Genomic DNA, 16,946 nt, shown 5'->3' with positions numbered 1-16,946 from the left:
TTTAGGAAAGATAACACATATTTATTACAAATAACTAATTTAACCAATTTTATTAATTTATTCGAATTAATTAACTAGCTCTTATATTAAAAACTAGTTAAAACTGAATTTCGAAACCAATTAATCAATCCATGTGATTTTGCAAAAATGTTCAAGAAGATAAAGTTTTAATTTGGATGCTATGCCAGTCATGTCATCCTATGGTGCAATCACTTTATCCAATCCCCCCAATTAAGGATGGGTCGGCTGTGGCATGACATGGTCTTAAAAGGCGGCGATTAATTTAAATATGCCACTTGTCCTATGAATGGGTCAATTTTATATTTAATTAATTAATTAAGTCGCATTAATATATGCCAGAACCTTCTTTAGAGGCTAAGTGGCCAAGTCCGAGGAGCCACTTGTTCTTGCTAATCACAATCAATAAATATTATTTAATCATGTGTTAAAGATAAGAGATTGGATTTTTCTCGCATACCTTGTGCTATTATTAGTACTTTGGGCGAGTGATCTTTCGGTCAGTCTAATGGATTGAAAAATTTAAGTTTTGCGAGCAGCTGATACGAAAAGTTACAGGGGAAAGCAATGATCATAAATAGTCCAAACTTTGTTGGTATTTTCTGTTGGCTGTACAATCCAACAAGAGGATAAGCTTGAGTCCAAAATAATCTTTGATCATTTGTTTATTGTAAAATTTTGCAAACTAAAAAATCTTAAGTGAATGTGGAATAAAATTTATACATATTTTTACTATTCACATAGCATGTATTCTCTAACTTCTGTAAATTTTTTTTAAAAAAATCTTAATGATAACTACTATTATATATATCTTGTGAATATCGATTGGCTTCTTAAATTAAAAGAATCTATGTATGATTTTCATAAGTTATATTGCTTCCGGTCTTTAATATAAAATCCTGTTTGACTATTTTTTTATTCTAAATATAAGACCCCAATCCACTTTATCTCTCATATTTATATATTTTTTTCCAAAGTAGCCCTTTTAACAATGATAGTTCTAGTCAATACATTTGATTAGTAAGGACATTTTAGAAAAAACAATACCTATTTAGGACAAATAACTAACTCAACTTACTTTCTTAATCTCCTCAAATTAGCCAACTGGCTCTTATAATTAGGACTGGAGGTAGTATTGTCTTATTATCTTAGCCATTCATGAATCCAAAGAGTATTAATGTACTAAATAGTGCATCATGAACGTACATCTTAACGTTAGTATAAATAAAATATATTTTGCTAAATAAACAAACAACGTCAATGCATTAGTACACACTCCCTTTGTTACCTTATGTATTTATGCAGAGAATTCTCGTACTATTAGTTTTATTCATTAATTATCTATTAATAACTTGAAACTTAAAAGATTTATTGGCATATGATTTAAAATTTGAGGAATTATATGCATAAAAAGATAAAATCTAGGAACATAAATCGATAGTTTGAGGACTGTGTGTGTATATATGTATGTATGAATATAAAAACTTGGAGAGATTTATTGTAAAATTTCAAATATTAAAAAGGTTATTTACATATAACATAAAATTCAAGGAGTTTGCATAAGTTGACATAATAATAATAATAATAATAATAATAATAATATTATTATTATTATTATTATTATTATTATTATTATTTATTTTGGCCAAAGCATGCAACCAACCACTTAGAAGAAATGAAGAATGATAAGATATATAATTGCTTCACCTATATATATTAATGCAACCAGTAGAATGACGACACTTCCTTCACTTCACCAGCCTTGGCACATAGTAGTCAGCCATACCTAAACCACAACCACGAGCCTCCTCCTCATATTTTCATTCATTTAAATTATTATCCAAACACCTCTTGCTTTCATTACATTAATTATTAATTATTAATTATTAAACTACACTTTAATGGATTGCACTAGTATTGGTATATACTATATCTTCTTCTTAATATAAGAGTTAGTTGACTAATTTGAATAAATTAAAAAAATTTGTTGAGTTAGTTATTTATAATAATTAGGTATTGTCTTTTTAAAATATTCCTGCTAAGCATATATATTAGTTAGAACTATCATTTGATTGAATTTTTAATATGTATAACTATTACAAGAATTACTTTAAAATAAATAAATAAACATGAGAGACATATTAAATTAAAATTTTATATTTAAAATCTTAAACTAATTTTTATATTAAGAACAAGACGTATAGTTGATACAAGTAGCTGAACATTCGACTCGGTTCTAAAGAATGGCAGGGGCCACCGAGGTAGTTGAATTAAATGATAGAATTATATTTGATTTTTTTTCTTTTAAACAAAAAGTTTTCAAATAAAACATTGAGGGGCTCCCCCCTCATAACTTGTTTTATAAAATTTGTCGTGAGTTCAAACTCATAACCTCATATTTAAAATTTTTTTAAAATAAATATTTGGTATTATTTGGGTTATGAGTCTGAACAACTTCTTCTTTCGAATTTTACAGTTTATAAAACAAAAGAAATAAATATTTATTAGAATTGATAATCATTACTTAATCAACATTTTTTTATGTCATCGTTTTGAAGCTTTCCTTAAGACACTTTATTAGCGTTTTGAATTTTGTTAAAAGGGTTAAATTAAAAGTTGCAACAAATATCGAGGGAAAAAAGGAAGGGCATTTGCGTAATTGAAGAATATATCTTCGGATCTTTTACCTTCTTTCGGTGCAGTTTTAGTGAAGAGTGTGATTAGATTAGCTGACGAGGTGTGTGTAAGAGTTACGTGTGCCATAAGCGAAAACCCAGCAAATCCCACTCTTTGTCTCTTCTCCCTCACTCCTAGAATCCTCTCTCTTTCTCTCACAGCCAAATTTCCTGCCGAATTCGATTCCTTTGTTTCCTTCCTGGGATTATTTTCGCCGCAAAACGAGGATTAACGCTTGGGATCATGCAATTCCTAGGTTCTGCTGTGGGTTTACCGGTTTTTAGTGAGAATATCGTCTTTCTTTGAGTTCTGAATGGGAATTTGTTGACTAACGAAACGAAGGAGGAAAAATGCGCAAGTCTTTCAAGGATTCCCTCAAAGCTCTCGAAGCTGATATCCAGTTCGCCAATACTCTGTAATTTCTTCTTCTGCTGCTGCTGCTCCTGCTCCTCCACTCTTCTCTCTCCTCACCCACCTTGCCTTTGTAATTTCAATAAGCGTTTTGTTTTATAGATATGCATGTGATATTATGTGATTTTTGATGTTATACCAGATGAACATTTTCTGGGACTTTGAGGAAGATGATGAATTGCTGGTCTCTTGTATTATTTTGTGTTTTTGGATTATGACATGGGAAATTGGGCGTAAAAATTTTCAGATATCATCTTTGGTTGTTTGTTATCTAGTTATAACGTCATAGAAACTCTTATCTGTTTGTCCTTTTCCCCGTCGAGTGCTATGGAGTTAAAGCTAAAATTAGAATTTGGCTTCTAATTTTTAAGGTATTTGAGAGACCAGCGAACGGCTCAGCACCTAAATTGATTACCGAATGATCCTTTTTTCCCCCCAAAAAGGAAGGAAAGGAGAATGAAGTTGGGGTTTGTTTGAGTTTGGTGGGGAAGAATAGAAAGCAAGCAAGTTTTGGGGACTGAAATAGTTGTTGCGATCAACTATGGGACTATGGCGTTATTTGACTATTATACAATATGAGATGTGTTTGAATTTTGACTTGGGCCAGTAAAAGAAAGGACAGACCAATAACTGGTATCACTCCCAATTTTCACGTGATTGCCCAAACTTTTGAGTTGATTGATTCTTAACATACTACTCTTGGGGATAAAAATTTTGAGAGGTAACTCAGGCTTCAACTTCTGTAGGGATTCCTTTTTGATCCTCATTAAGGAGATAAAGAAGCTTTTATGTGCCTGTTTAAAATTTTAGTGCTTATCAGTTATCACTAATAATCGGTTATGAATTGCATCTATTTATACTCTATGTTACTGCATTGGTGTTTTAATAGTGCAAATTTCCCAGGGAGAAGAAGAATAAAAAGGTCCCTTCTTTTTTAGTTTTATTTAAACCTTTTCATTGCGCATAATGTGTGTGATACAGAGCTTCTGATTATCCAAGAGATTATGATGGTGCCTGCATCCAAATGAGATTGTCCTACAGTCCAGCAGCTCAATTTCTTCTTTTTCTGGTTCAGTGGACTGATTGTCACCTTGCTGGAGCGTTGGGATTGCTTAGAATTCTCATATACAAGGTACATTTTCTGCCTCTTTACTCTATAGCTGACTAGCTGTCTCCAGAGTCTGGACTCACCGCTTTCTATGTCCTTTTCATATAAACAGCTCAATATATATGTTAAGAAATATGATAATGTGAACAAGTGCTGCTTTTCACAAAACATTGGATTTCTTACAGGCATACGAGGATGGCAAGACAACAATGTCCATTTATGAAAGAAAAGCCAGTCTGAAGGAGTTCTATTGTAAGTGCAGAGTTATACTGAAAATTAAAAATAACTGTCATTTGCTTTTATTCATAAGTGAGCTATGATGGCTTTATAACTTTCCTGTGGAGATGTGCTTGACTATATATATTTGGTTACCTTTGATCTCTTTAATGACAGGCGTGATCTTTCCCTCTTTATTGCAACTACACAGAGGAATTACGGATGTAGAAGACAGAAAACAAAAAGAAATATGTGCTAGTAAGTATAAGTCAAAACCTGTGGTCAGGAAAGGAAAGCATTCTGAAATTGACATGGAGAGAGAGGAAGAATGTGGTATTTGCATGGAGGTGAACAGCAAGATTGTATTGCCCACTTGCAATCACTCAATGTGCATGGAATGCTATCGAGATTGGTAAGCAAATTGTGACATTTTAGAATTTTAATTAGCATACGGTGCATCATATTTTGTCCTCCCACATCTTGCTTAGACTGGTGTCCATAACTGGGAGGATACTTCCTGTGATAAAATGGTTATTAAGTTAAAACAATTCAATAAAAGAAATGACCCATCTAAGTTATAGAATCTAAATAATGGAGATATGGAAAATTTCAACATGTTCTTTCTCGTGTGGAAGGGTGCAGAACAAAGCCAGTTTATTAATACCCATTCTAGTTAAAGAATAGAACTGAATATTAAAGAAAGAATCTACTCCTCTTGAGATTTTCCTTTCAGAGTTTCCTTTTAAGATCTATGCTCGAGATTTTGTAATCTGAGCAGAAGTCCTAGTACCTCTTTTTTGAAAATATGCTTAGGCAATTGAAGTGTTTGGGCAAAGCAATGCTTCTGACACTCCATTGAGTTCTCAAAGCAATCTAGTTCTTTCAAATCGCTAGCAAAGATAAACTTTTTTTTATCAGAGATCTAGAGAAAAAGTGATAGGTCTACCCACTCTCGATCAAACTTACAAGCATATCATAGCTGAATTCAGTTATTTCAAACGTTTATGTAAGATTTTTTGTTACATTCATATTCCTGCTCACTGGTTTCAATTATATTCACCTACTCTTATTGCTATTGGATTTCCTTTATCATTTTATGGTTGCTTCACTTCTAAAGCATATAATACTGCCACTGGTTTAGGCATGCACGATCTCAGTCTTGCCCTTTCTGCCGGGACAGTCTGAAAAGAGTGAACTCTGGTGACCTTTGGGTGTACATGAACAACAATGAGATAGATGACATGGCCTCAATCACAAAGGAGAATTTAAAGAGGTTATTCGTTTACATTGAAAAGTTGCCTCTTCTTGTTCCAGATCCAATATTCATGTCTCGTCCTGTCCGCTTGTGAGAGAGCCAATTAAAGCAAGCTAATCATCTGAACTTCAAAACTCACATCTGTACATAGTTCTCAGTTTGTCCTCAGATTTCTGATTTTTTTTCCCCAAAAAAAAAAATGATTGTAGTCTCAGGTGTTTGCTATTAGGTTCTTCCATAGAATTATGTCAGCCCCAGGAACAATGCTTCGTTGGAATTTGGAAAAGGTTTTTTTTTTTAATATCACTCAAGGTGTTACAATTTTATTCAAGAACTTAGCTAGCAAATGCCCAGAATGCTTCACTGTTGTTCTTTTTCTCAAGCTGTATATTACTTGGGAATCACAAGCCAATGCTATACCCATTTGACTTGATTATGTAGTTGAGGTGTTAAGTCCTCATTTGTTTAAAAGTTTTATACAAGGGCTATGGTTGTTTACCAGTTATGTCAGCCACATTATTGTCCTTTGAGAATCCCACCCGCCGTCCCAACACACGAACGATATGAGCTATAAATATTTATCTATATTTGGCAAGAGCAGATTGTTTGAGATATTTTTTGGGGGAAAAAACTGATTTTTGGTTAGGCTAAATATGAGAAAGCTGTTGGGATAATTTAAGCTGTAAGACATTTAGTGTCGATTTGAAAAGCCGATAAAAAGAAGTTAAATTTGACTAACATTGTTTTTTTGGTCCCTTCCCATTTTAATCAAGCGGGCCCTTATCTATAGTGTGAATGCTAGGATGATCATTGTATTACGTCATATTTGACAATACTAAATGAACATTCGCATGCATTAATTTATTCATATATTGTAATAAATCGAATGATGCTCTTTATATGATTAGAGGCGGCAAAAATGATTGAAGCACGTACTATGATTGTAAAATAATGCGTTATGCTATCGTTGAATTATTTAGGCTTCCAAATGTAAGATAATTTTTTATGCGACGTGGCATTTATTTTTAATGTGAAATGTAAAGCATTTGTGTTTTGGCGGCTGTTGCAAAGATTTTATTAATATAATATGAATTTAAAAAAAAAAGAAATCATAAAATATTATGATACCTCGGTTACCAAATGTTTGAGAATGTTGGGGCCTCAAGATACCTATCATCGGTGGTTATAGGTGGAATGTGCCATGTTTTCTTACTTCTGAGATATTTCCTCTGAGGAAAATTAGTGGAAACCCCTGTGAGAATTTTATTAATTCTGATGTATTTTTATATGTAGAAAGAAAGTTCAATATTTTGTAAAATTTCATATACAGAAAATACCAATATTCCAATTCAAATCATTTTATTAAATAAATTTTTTAAATAGGAACTTTTCATTGGTTTTCTCTTCCTTAAAACATGATTGATAATCTTGACAAACGCATTCCCCACATGGAAAAAATCTCTTCCCCCATTTTCATTTCCTTTCTCTGCTTGTCTTTCCTTACAACCACACAGGACTTTAATGGCATGAAAAAATTTCTTTCCCTCCCTATCTTTCCGTAGAATCAAATAAGACTTTCATTATGGTAACATCATTTAAACCTCAACAAAATGATCCAATTAACAACGTCTTACATTGGAAACAATCTTTGGCAGTATTGCCAAACAGGACTTTAATGGATTATATGCTGAAATATGGAGTAACTTTTATCACTAGATGAACATTGTGTGAAGTGAAAATGGTGTGTTTCATACATATCAACTTCCTTTCGTACAAAAAGGGAAAATATGTTACTTCGGACGCCAGCACATTTCAGGCTACAAGCTTAAAAGGGAACATTAGAGTACAATAAGTAACACCTGAGGGAAGCTCAAGTGAAAGGCGAGTTCAGTTCTTCTCTATCTGCACAAAACATTCAGAAGTATCCTCCTAGTATGCACAGACAACATATATAATAGACTTCCACCAATGAAACAACATTATTCAAATTGAAAGCATGAATTTCAGTCATCATCCTCCTCTTCGTCGTCTTCTTCATCCTCCTCCTCCTCTTCCTCTTGGTGTGCCTCCTGTAGCAAAGTAAAATAGCCAAACAATATGGTTTAAAGCTTTCATCGTCACAAGAAACATCACCAATGGCCATGAGCCATGCATAAAAGCGCAAACTTTATTGGTGACTGAAAGTAGAAGCTATGCCCCAAAAGATTTCTTGTTTTACCAGCTTTTTCTGATTGTTAATGATTCACACAGAATGCATCTTTAAACTTGATAGGAATATACATAAAGAATAATAATGGACAAGACTTGGATCAAGCTCCCAAGGTATTATAGCCCACCACATTATTGCCTCTTTTTTTTTTTTTTTTTTTTTTGGGGAGGGGGGGTTGGTTCAACATGCAATATAAGGTATTTGTTTTATTTTTTTACCAGAATCTAGAGAAATCAAAGCAGCTGCATATCATAAATTATTTACAAATCCATTTCTATCATGCTAAAAAAATCATGATTATTTACAAAGATAAACTCGTTACACAAGCTTATTAAAAGAAAAGATCGATAGGAAAGAAGTGAGGCTACCTCTTCATCTTCATCATGAACTTCAGATTTGGACCTGTCTGATTCATTACCTCCATCATCTGCAGTGCTTGCCTGGGCACATCATACAAAGTGAAGCCTGTGAATAATGCACACAAAAACAGCAAAAACAACAGACCATCTCACGCTAGGTGCTCACCTGCTTTTTGTTATAAGCATTCATAATTTTTTCATAGTCAGCTTTCCTTTTCGCAGCCTTGGCTTCATACGGAGCTTTCTCCTTCCAGACCAATAGAGAAATCGAAATCAGTAAGAGAATAAATCCCTTCATTATGGTGAGGTCACTTTAAACAGATACCACAGAACTCAATATAAGAAACAATTATATAAAGCTATAATATACACAGAGTCTAATAAAAAGGTTACTGTTTTTTGAATGTATCACATGATGAAGACCAAACCCAACATAAATAAAATTTGCAGTTATGCATCCAAGATTGAACTGCTTACAGCCTCAGACAAGGATTTCCATTTCTCTCCTCCGGCTTTCCCAACCTTCAATCAAAGAGTACAGTAAGAACCTTAGATGGGTTATTCAATGAGGAAATGTATCAGTAAATAAACTAAAGAAACTTGAGATGCAACTTACAGCTGATACTGCCTTCACAGTAGGATTTTCCTTCTTAAAGGTTGCTCTGAACTCCTCACTGCCATATAGAGAAGAAGATAGTTCAAGTACTTCCACTTTTCATGGCAGCTAAAAGAGAAAGGATCAAAGACAGAGAGACAAACAGGAAGACAAAGAAAGCACTGGGTGGTCTTTTTGGTTTGTTGGGATCTTTCTTGGCCTTGGTCATCCGTTTACTACTTTTGTCAGGTTTAGCCGCAGCCTTTCTCTTTCCGACCTTTCTGAAAACAATAGAGATATATATGTTCCATCACTACAATATTCCTGTAACAGTTGTTTGCACCATCAAGTATGTGTAATCAGATACAAATAAACTTTTAGATATAAGCAAAAACAATCATCCTTTTGGGCCAGAAGATACAAAACCATGGAAATAAGTATACCTCAACTTTATTCACATTTAGTACAATGATACAACGAACTAACCTATCATCGACAGGCTTCAACGATTCCCTAGAGTTCTTTACAGCTCCCTTCCCTTTGCCAGTCTTCATTGTTGAAGTTCTTGAATTGGGGTTAGAGAGTTGGATTGAAAAAAATTAGAAAAATCCAAATAAAAAGGAAGAACACATATATAACGTTAACATGAGATTGGTTGCAAGATCAGGTCAATTTGAATAAATTCTCCCCAAAGAGATAATTAATAAACTGACATGTTACGTATGTGCCTAGCTGCCGAAGCACTTAGATAAATTCACATGTTTAGAGTTAAGAACTGATCCTGATTTGTATACGTGACTTGAAAAAACATAAAATCCTTGAACACGTGATGAGTAACATTTGACATCTGATAGGAGCCTTGAACACCCATCAAAATATCAGTGCTTCAGGAGTAAGAATTTATTGTAATCTGTTGCCACAACATAAGATAGACAAAGTTCGAGGCCTCCCATCAGGGGGGAAAAACTGTACATAGAGGAAATCCACAGAAAGAAGCATGTGATCAACACCAATCAGCACAGACCTAATCAACAGTGAAATGTTTAAGGGGGTGGGGAAATGGGGAAAGAAGAAAGCCACAGAGCCAGAGTACAAACAACATAAGTGAATATAAAACCTTTCTCCTCATAACTCACCGTTTTCTTTAAAATTATTGGGAAAAACAACAAAAAATATTGAAATAATTCAGCTTTGACTTTTCACAACTACCAAACAGAAACACAAGCGAAGAGAAACAACAAGAAGCACAGCTATGGTAAAAAAGGGTTACCTTGGAAAAGATGAGGAGGAGGAGGAAGAAAAGAGGAGCTTGAACGCGAAGCAAAACCACACAGAAACCCACAGGCCAGAATCAAAGGAAGAAAGTACCTGAGAGAAGACTGAAGAGAAAGGCAGAAGCAATAGAGGGCATACGACCGAGTAGCCAGTGAATTTGATAAAGCCACCGGACCAGCCGGTGGATCGTAGGGACTTTGTCGCCACACAAGTCAACTGGAGAATAGGATTTTGGCCTGGCTCAGCCGGTTGCCTAGATTCGGTAACGATATTTTAATATTCCCTTTCAATAATTAATTGAGAATTCAGTAATTGATTAAAAACTTTATACTTTATATCAACGACACGACCAAGATTTAATTATCCTCAATCAATCACTGGATAATTGCCCTCTCAGTGCGCAAATAATCATTTAAGCCCAATAATCAATTTCAAACTAAAATTTAAAGGTTTAAAAAAGATTAATATATAAAATAAAGTATTTTTTATTAATGAATAAGAGGTTTTTAATTGGTATTTTATTAAATTTAGAATGAAGAAATAAATATATTGAAATCCTAAAGATTGCGTAGAGAAATTCTTACCTCCTTTTTGGAGCATTATTCCAAGAGCACAAAAGAATTAACTGCAGTGACCCCCAAGTCTGATTCAGGAGAAATTCTTGCGTGCTCCCAGAGCACCAAATCATTTATACTCTGACTAATCAAAATATGCCACATCAATAAATTTAATCTGACATGCGAGCTTATTTGTCATTTTTTAAAGGCTTAGTTTCCATTTTTTTCACCCGCTTCTCTCTCCTCCTCCGTCATCTTTTTCTCTTCGTCCTTTTTTCAAATCCTCTGTTCTTCTTAACTTTTTTCCTTCGACTCCATCCCTACCCACCAGATGCAGAGCGGCCTTCTTTCATCTTTCCTTTCCTTCTTTCACCCAGCAAAAAATAAAAATAGCAAACCACACATAAATTTCAGAATGTAGAGAAGATAAATTTTTCCCTCATGATTTTAGATCTGAAATAGGAATAATCAGATTCAAGAACTTGAAAGAGGGAAAAGGAGGATCGGAGGAGATAGGGCCGGGGGAGTGACGGTGGGAGGAGTTGGAGGGTGAAATGCAGGTGACGCAGAGGTAGGGGAGGGAGGCAAGATGAGAGAGGATGAATCAAGAGTGAGGGAGATGAAGAAATAGAAGCAGAAAAACGCAGCAGAGAAGGGTTACGATTAAGGAGAGAGAAGCGATGGAAGAAGATGGGCGTAAGTTTTTTTTTTTTTTTTTAAATGACAGATAAGATAACACGTCAGATTAGACTTATTGATATGGTGTATTTTGATTGGTCAGAGTATAAATGATTTGGTGCTCTCGGAGCACGCAAGAATTCCTCCTGATTCAGTGCATTGGTGGGAACAAAAAGACAAAATGATTGGAGAAATCTTAGTCATTCACTACATCCAACGGTTCCTAATGAAGTTCCATGCAGAGAAATCTTGGTCTGCCAAATTTGGCTTAGCATGGCAGACAAATCTTAGCAGCATATCACCTGAAATTATTTAAGAATTAAGATAATTGATTAGGTATGACAACCTTTTGTAGGTTGGCGTCAAGGACCCATATAAAATTTGGGAAAAAGATAAAAAGACAATTGTTTATGAAGGGTCAGGTAATTTGGTTCAATCTTCAAATTTTCTTGGAACCATAAATCTAAGGTATGATTCTAAGGTTTTATGAGAACTTTGAAGAGTTTTGACCCTTTTTTTTTTTTTTAAATATCATGATTCATGAATCTATTATATTTTCACAAAAATACCAATCAAATAAATTCAAATGAATTAAAGTGCAAATTTGATTAAATTTTTTTCATTCAGTAACACGGTGTTTGGTATCACATAAAAGCGTTTTTGAAAAATATTTTTTTATAAATTGAAACAAACTCCTCCATATATTTATTTTATATACCATAAAATTATTTTTAAAATTATGGTTTGGTCTTTATCTAAACCTGTCTTTGAAAGTTTTTTTTTTTTTTCCTTCCAGCAATCGACGTTTTAAAATGATGTCTTAATTCTGTAATAAATATTTTTGAGCTCGAGTGAGCTTACCTCTCAGAGCTCTCAAAGCTCTCAAAGTCTGAAACCCCTAGCAATTCGCGCGGTATCCAATATCCATCTCTTCCTGTTCCAACGAGCGTTACAACCAGCGAGCATCCAGTACAGAAGCAGTGAGCGGGCACTCCGTCATTCGCCTTTATTCTTGTCGACGGAAGCGAGCTTACATCTCGGTAGCGATTATGTTAGTGTTGCTTCCCCTTTTAGTTGTCTTGCTCTGTTTATACTTTGGAGTTCATCCGCCTATTGGGTATTAAAACGCATCTTGCAGAATATTTGATGTTATTTTGTTAGTGGACATAAAGAGTGGTGTGGCCGAAAGAGAAGAAAATGGTAATAATGAACATGAAGACGTTGATGGATAGGGTGGCGGCAAAACTTCTAGTACAGTTAGTTGGATTGCTTGTGGTTAAGGTGGCTGGAATCTGTAGCTCAATATTTTACGTATTTTATTGATGCAATTTATTGTGTATCTACGCTTTTTCTCTTCTTGTTTGTTCGTTCAAGTTCTTTTACACTCCCTTGCTTGCTGGAGGGGTGTGTGTGTGAATTTGAACTTAACATAATGATAATACAAATAAAATTACAAACAAAATGTGCACGAAAAGTTCAAAGTTCTATGTTCATGTTCATTAGAGCAATAGTAATCATCTCGATTTATTCAGGCAACACTCCGATTTTGTGAGCACAATGCGTTGTACACTGAGCTAGGGTGGAATTGAAGGGGAGGATGAAGATGATGGCCTTTTGCTGACTAATTCTGCATACTTTACTCTTCCTCTGCTAATTACTTTCCCTTTTTTAATTCACCTCAAACGAAGAATGAGGATGACGGCACTGGCTCTTACGTGCCCTTGCTTTTTGCCATCAATTGTTTCTTGCTCCTCACTTGTAAGGGTACCTACATCTTCTTGCAAATGCACATCAAGCCCAGGTTACTAATTGCCAGATGTCTGTCACTTTCAAAACTGATATTTTCCATTCTATTCATCTTGTGATTTGTGTCATCACGACTACTGTCTGGGTTTTGGTGGCAGTTTTAAGGAGATGCGTTGACAAGGAAAAGGAAGAGGTACTACTGGAAGGGATGCCAAAGGAGTATTATGATGATGTATGTATGCAGGTTTCTCTATCAGATGAGATGTCCTTGCCATATATGGCTGAACTAGGTTTTTCCCTCTTTCATTTTGTTTCTATATTATGATTTAGCTGGGAAGATTGACACTTCTGCCTTTTGTGAGACAAACCTGGCCATCTGAACTAATAGTTTATTAGATGTCACGGCCTTTTGCAGGTTGCAGTTGGTGTATCACTATTTGTTTTCCCGATGTTCTAGTTCTGTTTTCAGATTTTCTTCAAAGTTACTTTGCTAGATTCCAACATAAAATTTCTATTGCTTCTATTAATCTTGAATCCGTGTTGTGTGTCAGTCTAGGCAGTGTTTATGCTGCCCTTCCTTTTATTGGCCATGCTAACTACCTTGGTATAATCAGATATATAATTCTTTCCTTACAAGCCTGACATAGCTCTTATGTCATTAATATTGTTCTTCTTTTAATAATCATGATGTATGAATTTACAGTGGATGCTTTTGTTCGTGGTTTATGAATATAATTATGAAAACACTGCCCTTAATGTTTATCTGCTTGCTTATGTGCTGTCTTGTCAAATTTAAAATACAAATCCATCTACGGTTTTATTTGGATGCAATGCATTAACCTTCTATATGATAGGAATGGCAAGCCCAACAACGTGAAAGGACAAAGGAGTTGCGGCGACTACGCAAACAGGAAGAGGAAGAAGAAGAAAGAAAAATTGAGGAATATCGTGAAATTGGCATGCGGTTGAAGGAATATCCAGAAGAGGATGTCATAAAAGCTCGGAAATTGGTTTCAAGCCTTATAAGAGCTGCTGAAGAAGTAGAAGAGGTGATTGCTTAATACTTGCCAAATCAATATCCTTCTCATTATATGGCCAATACGTTTCATCGTGAGATGCTGTTTTTATTTAACCTCCAATGAATGCATCTAAATACCTAATAAATGAAGGTAACAGTGATTGCATCTTGCATGCTGGGAGCTTAGCATGTGAAGGTAATGCTATAAGCATAGGTTCCCTTTGATGTCATGAATTGTTTTCCAAAATCACACATATGCACACCCACCCTTTCTGGTTGGTGGCCATCTATTCTAATTTAGAGTTCAGTATAGCTTGCTTGGAGAGGGAGAGTGGAAGATTGTATCCTGTTGGCTTCAAATTTAATTCTTTCACATTAAAGAAGAAGCAAGAAATAAATAAAAATGGCACGAGTCCATTATTTCCTGAAATTTTCCACTTTGTGATGGCATTTTTAACATGCTTTTTTATTAAATTCTTTCCCCATTCAATCATAACTTTTTCTGTGATAAATATAACTTGTCTATTTATTGATAACATGCGTACCTTTCACACTTTTGGAAATAATAGTGTTGAGAAAAGTTCCATCATTCTAGATAGCTAGATAGCTTGAGTCTTATCTTCCCCTTTTTTTAATGGGTGAAGCTTCTCTTCTCTTTAACTATGGATAGCTTTTTGCATGTTTTACTTTGTGAAAATTTAGGCTGCTGTTTGCACTTATTTGAATAACTGGCTGAATCTTCTATTGTAGAAAATTGAGGAAGCCGCTGAGAAAGGAGAACTTACCGAACTTGTTTTAATGGTCATATGGAATCGCCTTGATCTTGCTCGACGTGATGTAAGTTGGTTTTCTAGCATCTAAATTTACGTAGGTATATCTTTCAATCAATTTTTATGGGGGATTTCATCTTATCATGCTGAAATAAAATATTGGTTTGAGGATCAAGGGGTGGCATACTTTTTGTTTATATTTCCATGACTATAGATGCCTTATATTCAAAATCTTTGATCATGAAGTTACTGAGCTGTTGTTTGTTTAAAATAATTGCTACAATTTTAGGGGGAATATCAGAGATACACCTTAGAATGTGTTAATTGTCTGTTTCTAGTGCAAGTATCATTTTCTCCCTCTTACAATCTTTTTGTGCATGATCTTATCCTTCCAGGAGGAAAAGGATGCTGTTAGAAGTCTGGATCTGTTATACAGACGGGTTGAGGTAAGACATGCTCTTTTAATTGGTTGTTTAGGAATGCTTACAATCAAGCATTCAAATTTTTGTGACCAGCTTATTTCCTTGATATTACGATGACATCCGGCAAAAATTGAAACCTAATACTCTTAATGTTCCTTTCCCGTGAGTTCTTACTGTTTGTTTTATGATGCAGACTGAGATCTTGAAACGCGAGGCTTCTCCTGCAATGAGGTTGCTCAATGACCTTTTAATTATGCATGATGGCATTAATGAACAAGAATGGCTCAAGAATTGTAAAAAACGTATGGTTGATACATTTCCACGAGAAGATCCGTTTAGCATTCTTGTTCCACAAGGATTTGATATAGACAAGGTATGCTGGACCTGTCGGTTGTGTGGCACAGGCCAGGGTACAGTCTTGTAGCCGAGTCGTGTGCATGTCCAATAGCTCCTGTTTGTTTCTCAAAATGGTTTTTATAAAAGCCTTAGTTTGTGATTCTCAATGCGTGGACTATGGATGTTAAGTTGCCTTACTCCATTTCTAAATTTATACGTCTATTTGACTGAATCCCCTTATTATTTTTAACTTTAGTTTCTTTCAATATATATAAACAATCTCATGTTTTCAGCATGAAGGGCCCATACGACCTCCAATTGAAGACGGTGATGTTCTTTTGAGGGTGGACTTTATAAGGGAGGTGGATGAATTGCTGCAAGAGGTTCGTTCTGAACAAGAGGAAGTGCATAATGAACCAGGGTTTGATCCTGAATCTGTTGCGAATAGATTGAAGCAACAAGAGAAGCAACGGACAATACACCAGGTAGAAGCTCTGCTTGACTTGGCCATTGGGCTGCAACTGTAGCTATTTGAGCCACTTCTTCGGTGACAAGAGAGGCTGCTGGATCTTAGAATTTCAGAGTTTTTCTTCATTCTCATCTCCATTTGGCTGTAGAATAGTTTTTAGTTTTCAGTGGGGCTGAGAATGTAGGGTGTCTGTAGCCGAGTTAGCTCTACATTTGTCTTTAGCCCCTCTGAAATAACTAAATAAAACATTGTCAAATTTGCTCTTAGATAAAAAGATACATGTAACTATGTTGTCGACTGAAATGATTTTTGGATTCAGGTTATATATAAGCCAATCCTTTATTTAGTTCTTATAGTTTGAAAAATCAATGTTCCCTCCTGTCCTTGATACATTATTTTAATAACCGGAGGAATAAAATATTTTATCTGCTTATAGGAGGGAGAGTTTTGGTGCAACGGTCGTCTTCGTTTGACTTGGTGGTCATGAGGTCAAGCTTTTCGTACTCCACGTATTTCAGGAGCTTTATGCACAAGGCTGTTTCATATGTTTAAATTTTTTGTTTAATTCATTTATCCTATCAAATCTTAATGATATGAAATGACAAAATGTTTCATACACACACAAGTATCAAAATGTTGGATATTTATTTCTTGACAAAGTTAAACAAGAATATTAATAAGCATACGATGACAAGGTTGAATAATTTTTTTTTTTTTTTTTATAATCAGAATGCAAGTCATTTCTCATTGTTAATTTGAATTTATTTGTTATCTCTACGAAGGCCACGGAAGGTGCTACGTGTCGTTCTATGTGGACGAATGAAAATG

General features: G+C 34.8%; 3 protein-coding genes across 4 annotated transcripts; 2 read left to right on the top strand and 1 right to left on the bottom strand.

Moving 5' to 3' along the window:
- Positions 1 to 2,760: 2,760 nt before the first annotated feature.
- On the top strand, positions 2,761 to 6,194 carry LOC114722471 (E3 ubiquitin-protein ligase AIRP2). The gene is made up of 5 exons (XM_028908508.1): positions 2,761 to 3,109; positions 4,087 to 4,237; positions 4,399 to 4,465; positions 4,607 to 4,841; positions 5,571 to 6,194. Exons 1-5 carry the CDS (start codon positions 3,045 to 3,047, stop codon positions 5,776 to 5,778), a joined length of 726 nt encoding a protein of 241 aa, XP_028764341.1. The 5' UTR covers positions 2,761 to 3,044; the 3' UTR covers positions 5,779 to 6,194.
- A 1,087-nt stretch (positions 6,195 to 7,281) lies between these two features.
- On the bottom strand, positions 7,282 to 10,238 carry LOC114722472 (high mobility group B protein 1-like). Its single transcript, XM_028908509.1, has 8 exons — positions 10,118 to 10,238; positions 9,334 to 9,411; positions 9,012 to 9,128; positions 8,869 to 8,926; positions 8,730 to 8,774; positions 8,419 to 8,499; positions 8,262 to 8,333; positions 7,282 to 7,753 (listed from the first exon to the last, which is right to left on the bottom strand). The coding sequence occupies exons 2-8, from the start codon at positions 9,399 to 9,401 to the stop codon at positions 7,688 to 7,690; spliced, it is 507 nt and encodes a 168-aa protein (XP_028764342.1). The 5' UTR covers positions 9,402 to 9,411; positions 10,118 to 10,238; the 3' UTR covers positions 7,282 to 7,687.
- A 1,987-nt stretch (positions 10,239 to 12,225) lies between these two features.
- LOC114722469 (protein PALE CRESS, chloroplastic) lies at positions 12,226 to 16,265 on the top strand. Of its 2 annotated transcripts, none has more exons than XM_028908504.1 (8): positions 12,226 to 12,408; positions 12,890 to 13,158; positions 13,262 to 13,335; positions 13,958 to 14,152; positions 14,872 to 14,958; positions 15,287 to 15,337; positions 15,507 to 15,686; positions 15,943 to 16,265. In XM_028908504.1, the coding sequence occupies exons 2-8, from the start codon at positions 13,047 to 13,049 to the stop codon at positions 16,174 to 16,176; spliced, it is 933 nt and encodes a 310-aa protein (XP_028764337.1). In that variant the 5' UTR covers positions 12,226 to 12,408; positions 12,890 to 13,046; the 3' UTR covers positions 16,177 to 16,265. The 2 variants fall into 2 exon arrangements, with proteins under 2 accessions (XP_028764337.1, XP_028764338.1); XM_028908505.1 differs by lacking the exon at positions 12,226 to 12,408 and adding an exon at positions 12,469 to 12,638.
- The last annotated feature ends 681 nt before the right edge of the window (positions 16,266 to 16,946 follow it).

Source organism: Neltuma alba, unplaced genomic scaffold (genome assembly GCF_004799145.2).
Source record: "Neltuma alba isolate B1F8T4 unplaced genomic scaffold, ASM479914v2 tig00012095_pilon, whole genome shotgun sequence".
Lineage (NCBI taxonomy): Eukaryota > Viridiplantae > Streptophyta > Magnoliopsida > Fabales > Fabaceae > Neltuma > Neltuma alba.
This window is presented reverse-complemented; position numbering and strand designations above follow the sequence as displayed.